This window comes from Limulus polyphemus, unplaced genomic scaffold, assembly GCF_000517525.1.
Source record: "Limulus polyphemus unplaced genomic scaffold, Limulus_polyphemus-2.1.2 Scaffold881, whole genome shotgun sequence".
Classification (NCBI taxonomy): domain Eukaryota; kingdom Metazoa; phylum Arthropoda; class Merostomata; order Xiphosura; family Limulidae; genus Limulus; species Limulus polyphemus.
The window spans coordinates 202,666-212,630 of record NW_013666491.1 but is presented as its reverse complement, the minus strand read 5'-3'; the positions used below and the strand labels follow the sequence as shown (position 1 = coordinate 212,630).

Genomic DNA, 9,965 nt, shown 5'->3' with positions numbered 1-9,965 from the left:
TAGCTTAACTTCAAACAAACAAACAAGAAGTCTCAACGATGGTTCAGAATTTCGTTCAGGTAACTTTAGCCTTAAAAACTGTGATAGCAGGGGCCGACGTGTTGGAATTGATATTGATGGCAACACCCTCGTGAAATGGCCCTGAAATTGCATATCTCTCATGAAACAATACGTAAACATCTAAGGAATATGGGAAAACTCCATAAAGAATTTGTTTGGGTGCCTCACAAACTCTCCGATGGTCATCGTTTCCAACGTGTGAACGTTGCTTCGTCTTCTGGCACGTGAACCATTTTTTGGACTGAATTGTCACCGGTGATAAAAAATGGATTCTCTATGCGAATATAAAACGCCAAAAACAATGGCTCAGTCTTAGACAAAAATCACTTCCGACCCCAAAACCTGGACTCCATCCGCAGAAAATGATGTTTTGCATTTTGTGGGACATCAAAGGAGTAATTACTTTCGAACTTCTCAATCCACGGCGAACTGTCAATGAAGAGATCTATAGTCAGCAATTGGAACGTTTAAACCAAGCCCTTCATCAGAAAAGACCTTCACTAGTCAAGCGGAAAGGTGTTCTTCTCCACGTCAATGCACGTCCACAAGTGGCACGTTTGACGCAACACAAGATTATGGAGTTGGGTTGGGAAGTTCTCCCCCACCCACCATATTCTCCAGATATGGCACCATCAGATTACCATCTTTTTCGTTCGCTGCAACACCATCTTAATGGGAAAACCTGTGCAGATGTGGAAGGTGTTAAAGATGATATCGACATGTTTTTTTTTTTTTTTTGCTTCAAAGCCAATTGATTTCTCTAATCGGGGCATTAACAACCTGTTTGTAAGATAGAAAAGTATCATCGATAAGAATGGAGATTTTTTTCATTACTAAATGTTTTGTATAAGTTGTTCGAGTTTTCCATCTAAAAATAGCGACACTAATTAGTTGACAACCTAATACATTCACACGCTTATATATTGATCAAGAAGCCGACAACGCTAACCTACCTATATGAAAGCAAGGTCATCTAAAACAAACAAATATCCACAATTCTGTTTTAGCTCAAATAGTAGCGGTATAAACACAACAAAATAAAGCAGCTTGGCATTACTAACATTACATCATTTTATTATCATGTGCTGTAAAACTAAATTTATATTCAGCTTAGCTCCTACTTTCACGTATTTTTACATCAACCCTAGACACATAGGGAAGTAATACACAGTTCAGGATATTGTTAATATTACACACGTTATGAAGTAGATTACATAGAGTTGGATTACATAGGTTTCAAAATAACAACGTGCGAGTCGGAATCTGCAGTGACAATGGATGAACTCTCTTTTTTGAGCTGAACTATGCGAAATGAACACTGGGAACATGAGCGAGGAGTGTATTTTTTAATTAATTGCTTTTATATTCATTGCTGGTGTGGCAGGCTTTCAAGAAAAGTGTTTATTTAGTTAAGTAGAAGTATATTATTGCTTCATACCGCTAGGATTAGTATGTCGTACAATTTACGAGATATAAAGTAAAGATCAGCTAGCCGTGGTCTCTAGCAGCTCGCGTTGTAAGCGCTCAATCCAGCGTTCGCTACTGGCTCTGATCCAGGTATCGGTATTTAAGTCTTTTAGACCTGTGAGGATCAGGTTCAGTGACCTCTTCCTTCAATCGCTACTAGCTACTGCCCTGTTTGTTTGTTTTTGAATTTCGCGCAAAGCTTCATGAGAGCTATCTGCGCTAGCCGTCCACAATTTAGCAGTGAAAGACGAGACTTATTTATGTAAGCTTCTAACTGCTTTAAAAATGAAGTCATTCACGTGATGTTTAAAACGCAAAACATCTTTGATGAAGTCTCAGCACGACCCACCACCAACTCTTGGGCTACTCTTTTACCAACGAATAGTAGGATTGACCGTCACTTTATAACACCTCCACGGCTGAAAAGACGAGCATGTTTGGTGGGACTGGGATTCGAACCCGCGACCCTCAGATTCTGAGTCAAGCGCCCTAACCTGGCTACTTTTTGAAGTTTCTTCCCTCAGCGGCGAAGAATGGCAAAGTACGGGTTATCCTATTTTAAAGTAGATTTTACATTTTTACAATTAAACTTTGCACAATTCTGCATACTGAGTCCCGCTCTTCACATTCGATAAGGAATATTTGCACTTTTTCTTCTTCTAATTGCTGGACAAAGATTGGAGGTACTGAAAATTTTGAAATTTTATGCAAAACTTCACGTGCCTCTATAATCAAAAGTATGCAAAGCTGGTGAATGAAATTTTACAGGCCTGTTCTGGAGATGCACAAGGTTCTGGATAAAGCAAAGCATTTCTGATTTTTAATTCTTGAAAAGAATAACAAACATGCATATTTCATGCATAATAAGCAAACTATGCAAATAGAAAGACTACAGTAGTTTTGTTTCTCCATTTTTGTTTTTGTCTTGGCTACAAAACTACTGTTCTGTTTGATAAATGCGCGTATATTTACAGCTACACATAAATAAACTAGTAAGCTTCCAACTCTGCTTGTCGAATCATACAAGCAACACCGACCTTTTCGACTGCAGTGTATGAATTATGCACAAACAAACCTACACAGTACACCAGCTTTGGAATGGAGAACGTTATTTCAATTCAAAGTATCGTCGTTTTCTGTGGCACGTGAATAACATGACGAAATTGAAGCGGCCACTTTTTCTCAGAGATTTTTTTAATGCAGATATATAAACTCTTGTTCTAAACCGCACGTTTTGCATGTTATTTGTATACAACATAAGTTCAGTTAAATATATTCTCTCGACTATACTAGATATGATATGGAGATTGAAATACATAAAAAATCGTGGCACCGAAAACGCGCGAGCGAGAACACTTCTCAAATAATTTAAAAAACTGATTAGTTTTGAAAAGGCTGACCGACCACTGGACATTTACATGGATTAAGAAATATTCAGAAAAATGCTTTCGGAACAGTTCATAAAACATTCACATTAAATCTTTAAAGTGCTTTTTTCATGTTTCCTTATATATTGTTACGACAGCGAAGTCACGCGACGCTGGAAGCATGCGCGCTGGAGTTTCTAGAAGGATCATGACTTATCGGGGAACCTCGCAAATGTTCCAGTGTTTGCTAAACGCCCTCTTTTTTAGTAAGCCATCGATAGATAGATATGCAGATAGATTGAAGATAGAGATAACTGAATCAAGCGAACAGTAGGCACCGTAAGTAAAGTGTGTGAATCAATATGATTTATAACGTGTGTTATAAAGGTTGTTAAGTTTAAAGTGACAGAGGAAATTAATTGTATTACAAAGTTTGTAACGAGAAAGAATGAAATAGATTTAATCAAAAAGGGACTTGTATCGCTGAAGTCACTCGGAAAGAAGTTTTACAGGAAATTATCAAACAAGCAGATACGTAACAATATACACATACACACAAACACTCAATGGAATACACACAAAGCATGGAAGATGCAATCGAATATATATCTCTTCGCTTCCATTGTGAATTAATTGATCTGTTTGCGGTAAAAGCACAAACTACCACGGGTATCAAAACCCAATTTTTAGCATTATTAGGCTTACCACTAAGCCACTGGGGGGGGGGGAATATTAACTGAAGAAACAGTCATTTGGATGTTTGAAACAACTTTATGTCCCTACAAACTATATAGAATATAATTACTAATTAATATACTATATTATGAAACTTATACATGAAATTGCTAGAACGTTAACATATCAAAATTAATTAAACTGAGTGTAACGGCACCAGAAATGAACGAGTCCTGTTGACTTATAATATTTACAGGTGTGTTCACAATTTTACATTAAAAATTAACCAGTTACATTCGACGGTATCCATTATTTTTGGGGAAATGCCATTTTTCATATTCACAATTATTTGTCTTGAACAGAAGTTTTGAAAAGTTTAAATTTTGCCATTTTATCCCCTCTTTAGATAACCCTCAACAGTTTGTTCAGCATTTTCTTCTGGAGTCTAACCCTGAACTTAAATCATTTAAAAATATTCAAATACACAATTGTTATCTATACGACTGATATATTTATTTTCTATTACTGTATCTAGTGAAATGTATGTTTTAAACAGTTTTAGTCACGGCATAGCGGTTCTGAGTTTGTTGGGTTTTTTTTTCAAGTACAAACTTTTGGCTCATATTCCGTCATCTCTTCACCGATTTGAGATCTAATTACAGTTTTTGACTCAGAAGATCAAACCCTTTCGATTGATGCATGCCCAAGGTCTCATTGATTAATTTACTCTAATTGTGCTTAAAAGAATTTCAATTTGAAGGTTGGATGGAAGAGATCCTGATGGGTAATAAAACCGAATCGGGTATACCCTTGGTATTAGTGGCGCACAAAAATATGGCTAATATAAAGAGGGGGGAAAATGTATCATAGATTAATTTACTCTAATCCTGTCTACAGGAATATTAAGTGCCGCGGGTATTGAGGATTCTCTCTTGTTTCAATATTAATGCTATTAAATTTCCCAAAATGCATTGAAACTATATCAAAAAGTAGAAATAAGTAAACAATCCGGTTAGTCCGCTGAATAATAATAACAGATACATCAAAACCAAATAAACTGCTTACATTACACAACTATATGAGACCTGCTTTATTTATTTGCTTCGCTCTTCCAAGCAGTACTGATGAGCTGTGAATTCAGCGAAACTAGTCTGCTGCAGCGGAAGTAGCGAATCAAAGAATATATTAGGTTGTTGTTTTAAATTAAGCACAAAGCTACACATTGGGCTATCTGTGCTCTGCCCATGACGGGTATCGAAACCCGGTTTTTGGCGTTGTAGGTCCGCAGATATACCGCTGGGCCACTGTGGTCGAACAGATTAGGCCTCTGCGTCATCTCTTTTTCACTGAAATGTACGTTTTGGTGAAGAAATTAACAACTAGTAAACCCTAAGATTAGTGTTTCGAGCCTGCCTTATCGTTCTTGTTAGTAACGGTTTTCTTTAACGAAAGTATAATCTCATATCAAAACACAGCCTCGAACGTTTGAATAAATGAGAGTCTAAAAATTCTATTTTTCTAGTGAAAAGTTATCGTATAATTAGAGTAAATAGGTAGAAACAATAACGGCTACATAAAAAAAAAGACCACGTGTTGCGTCAGTAACGAAACTGATGTACTTCTTTCTATACGCAACAATAAAACCTAGCAAATCTGGTGAGGAACTTCATCCCTGCCCACAGTGGCACAGCAGTAAATCTTCGGACTTATAACGCTAGAAACCGGGCTTCTATACCCGTGGTGGGCACAGCACATATAGCCCATTGTGTCGCTTTGCGCTTAAGTAGAAACAAACATACTTAACCCCCGGTTGAGATAATTTTTCCAGTGTTTTTGAAATGGACTAGGTACTACTACATCCTTCTAGATTGTGTAAATCATTGGCAATGTGGTAAAATAAAATTACAGGCCGTTTTTCATTAAATTCACATTTTAAAACATTAGGTGTGGAGGTATCAGTATGTTAAAGTGTGGGTATTATGATCATGACACATTTTCAGAGATCAAACAGAGTCATGTTTTGAGCTGTTTTAGGACCTTTTGACTTTAGATAACTGAAAAACGTGTTTCCCCTGAGCTAGAAGTTTTGAGAAGGTTTATAAGATCCTTCAGGTTATGTGTCAGTGTTTTGCCACTTAGATTTAATCGATATCTTCCCGTTATGTTTAGGTTCGGTGTCCAAAATGTTCCTTTTTGAAAAAATGTATATAGTTTTCCCTACATTACCATGCCAATGTCAACCCACGGTACAGAATTCTTACTGCTGGAAATGGATCTTTCGAGAGCATATACTTACACATAACCCTTTTCATTATATTTTCACACATAGAAATATATTAGGATATTTATATCTATGCTCTTATATTCTTGTATCCTTCAAATGTAACTTGTACCATGTCTTTAGTTTAACTGAAATTGCAAACATTTACCATTAAATGTATTGGTTATTGCTATTCGGTATTTCACGCTATATAGAAAAATCGTTGTAAATAGAGGTGGAAATGCCCGGCTGTAGAAGTGAGCAGTGGCATAGAGTTTATTAGAACTTTGAAAGCAACAAATCAAAATTTACATTTCTGAAGATAAACTAAAAACTGTTGAGTCAGTATACGCAAAACTAAGATAACTGTTTTTTGCTGGGTTTTTTTTCAAACTAATGATACGTTTTTTAGTTCAAACTATCAAATGTATTATGTGTAAGATGAATGAAATGGCATTTATATGGCTTCTTAGGTTATTTGGGAGGTTTTCATTCTGTCAGCAATGTTCTTAGTGGTCTTTTTTTAATCTTTTATGCCCAAATTCACATACATTTGTTTTACGGTGGTGCAAAAACCTTCCATCTATAAAACAAGCCCATGCAAAACTGAGAAATCAAAGGAAACCCCCAAAAAAACATAACAGTTGGTAAGCACACTGTTTAAAAAACCTACACATGGCTTTTCCATTTCACTGTACACGCCAGCTTGGATGCTTGTGGTAAAGAACATCAATTATTTATATATATATATATATATGATTAGAAGAATGGAGTAAGGTAATGCAGAACCAAATGCTAAGAGGAAGAGGAGCACAAACTGGGTGTCTCAGGTGCCTGAATCGATCAAAATAACCCCTTAGCAAACAACAAAGAAATCACTTCGAAAATTTATAGTTGCTGCTCAGAGAAGGCGAAATGTAACATTTTCAGATTGCAGCATTCAGATTTTTCCAGCTTGGCAGTTTTCCGGCATAAAAGCTGCTACAAGTCCTATATATTACAGACCAAACAACTGGTACACCAGAACACTCAGCGTCCAAGGAAATGTATACTCCCTCAATCAGATCAAATGTTTAAAAAAACATAGGGATTACCAACTTCACACTGTGTGTAAACCTCTAAGATTCAGAAGAAGGCTGATAATACCCCTGTAGGGGCTGTACCACAAAGTAAGGAATGGGTTTCTGATGCCAGTGTTAATGAAGCTCTTAACCTGTAAGTGTGAAGTTTAGCTTCCACCAGAAGCACTTACCAGTGTAAGATCAACGATCTATCTTGTACTGAATCTTGTGATTGCATAGAGGAATGCTATAACCAATCCAACGTAAAGGATGATGAACAGTAGTGATGAAGAGAATGAGAAGGAAGATTATTGAGAAAATATATATATGTGTTTTTATGAAACAACAGTAACGTGTCTCCTATATCCTGAACATTAATTATTACTTATACTGCAATAAATGCACATATGATATAAATCTCCCCGGAAGTCAGCATTAATATTCTGCTGTAATTACAGGTTAGTTGTAAAGTTTTAGTACAAAAGAATCATTCCACAGCAACGGTACTTTCAGGAAAATCGTTACAGTTGCTAAAAATACTTTTTTTACTGAAAAAGCTTATGACTGATACTGCTGATGTGGGTGGGTAACTTTAAAGGATACGAGACATAGATAATATTACATTTTTTTTTAATTATAAAAATATCGACAAACATGAGTTGCAATATAAGACGAGGGCCAAATGAGCTTTCCATAATGTATAATTTGCATGGATTTTAATGAGCTTTCCATAATGTATAATTTGCATGGATTTTAACGAGCTTTCCATAATGTATAATTTGCATGGATTTTAATGAGCTTTCCATAATGTATAATTTGCATGGATTTTAATGAGCTTTCCATAATGTATAATTTGCATGGATTTTAATGAGCTTTCCATAATGTATAATTTGCATGGATTTTAACGAGCTTTCCATAATATATAATTTGCATGGATTTTAATGAGCTTTCCATAATGTATAATCTGCATGGATTTTAATGAGCTTTCCATAATGTATAATTTGTGCGGATTTTCGACAATCAAAAACACCATACACATTTTTACACCCTGCCAAAACGTTATGATACAGATCAAACCTACAACGAAAAAAGTGACACATAATCTTATGAATATTATGAATCTTCTTAAGCCATTCTAGCTCATGTGGAACTTATTTTTCGGCCTTTTAAACTCAAAAGGCCCAAATATAGTTCAAAACACGACCATGTAACCTTTGAAATATGATAATGTCAGATGATTATATAATAAAATACCCCATATTGTGACATATTATATATTAATACAGACCTTCTTCAATGCACTGATACCAGTTTTGTGTTAATCTAGTGTAAAACTAGATATTGTCATTTATATTACCATCACATCTAACTTTTGACAATATTAACTTCAGGTAAGATACATGAAAAACGCTATGTATTTTTTATTTCACTATATTTCCAATGATGTGCCACGTCATAGTCTGTCTTAAAAATACTGTTAAAATTATTTCTACCGGAGGTTGAGCTATTTTGATAATTTAAGACTATTTTTTTAATATAGATGTTAGCTTAATAATAATAATAATATACACGAGTAGAGTCATATATTAATCGGTCATTCTAATCACAATCTTTAATATTAAAGCGAAAGCTGAATATAACGGAGCAACTCGCAAAGTTTAGAGGGTGTCTGCTAAAAACATTGATGTTGAGAATTTCTATTAAATTCAGGACTAAAGTAAATCAGGATGCAAGTGACAGAACTCCACCTCAACCCACCATAGAAGCAAATGCTCTGTCCTATCAGTAATAAAAATCTATAACCCAAAGAAAAAAGCTATCAAAGCTTGAAATGGAATGAAAAATAAAAAATGCAATCCTTCTGTTTAATGAAATTAACAGCATTGTATACCAACTTCAACTGGAGCCTGAAAGCTGTGGACATATTAACTGAACAAGAAATTAAAGAAGTGTTCATATTGGAATCAAACTCCATCTGGTTCAGTCCACAAGATAAAAGTAAAGCTGTGAAACTGCTTCCATGACAGCGAATAATAAATATGAAATAATTTTTTGCTCACTGTGTTATTTTACTTGTATCGACTGAAAATGTTTGCTCACTAGAATAGAAAGACATTTTTGTCTTGGAAATGATGCCTAAAACTTAAAATCAACATTATTCGTTTATTAGAGATAGAAACATGCTCTTTGCCGCTGTTTTAATTTTATCTGTATTCTATACAAGAATATAGCGTCTACTTTAAGCGTAAAAATTAAGTAGTTTAAAGTGGAGATTAAAAACCACACGACATACTATTTCAAAAAATGTTTGCATAGTATCTTTAATAAAATAGTAGACATTAATTTTATTGCTAAAACAAGTGAAAAATTGATGGTACACTTCCATCAATCAATCATAATTAAATCATTAAAAAAACTTTCTAGATTAGGTGATTAGGACTCGGTGATGAATCACCCCCTCCCTCCCTCCCCGGGTGGCTCAACGCTAAAGAGGCTTTGTGCTTAACAGCAAACAAGTCGACTCACCAACCAATAGTACCGGTGTTGTCCGTTATTTGTTTTTATAACGAAGGGAAATAAGTTGCAATGATGGACATTTAAATAAAAATAAAACAAAGGCTTAAAAATGGTGTAAATAAGAAAAACAGAAAACATTTATATCGTATTATTTTTATAACCTCTATCATTTTTACTATTTTACGTCTTATTTTTCTTACTGTGTATCAAGATTTGACATAATCTCAAAAATATTTAAAACTGTCAGATACGCGTAATCTTTCTTTTATTTGAATCCCAAGGCACCCTAGATGATGATGCATCGTCGATGATTCTCGGGCAGATTTAGCTGGTGGCGCCCATCTCCTCTCCAGGTAGCCGTGTAAGACTAGAGGGAAGGCAGCTAGTCATCACCACCCACCGCCAACTCTTTTACCAACGAATAGTGTGATTGACCGTCACATTATAACGCCCTCACGGCTGAAAGGGCGAGCATGTTTGGTGGGACGGGGATTCGAACCCGCGACCCGCAGATTGCGAGTCGAGCGCCCTAACCACCTGGCCATGCCGGGCCTAGAA

The 9,965-nt window shown here is 35.5% G+C and overlaps 1 protein-coding gene across 1 annotated transcript in view; it reads right to left on the bottom strand.

Moving 5' to 3' along the window:
- The window catches only part of LOC106461022 (protein timeless homolog), a 43,841-nt gene extending 37,838 nt beyond the window's left edge, over positions 1-6,003 (bottom strand). Inside the window, exons 1-2 of the mRNA XM_022387830.1 lie at positions 5,999-6,003; positions 1,848-1,861 (exon numbers count right to left, since the gene is read on the bottom strand). Of these exons, the coding sequence (XP_022243538.1) occupies positions 1,848-1,861; positions 5,999-6,001 (17 nt within the window). The 5' untranslated portion in view covers positions 6,002-6,003. The remainder of the gene's footprint in view (positions 1-1,847; positions 1,862-5,998) is intronic.
- Positions 6,004-9,965: the final 3,962 nt, after the last annotated feature.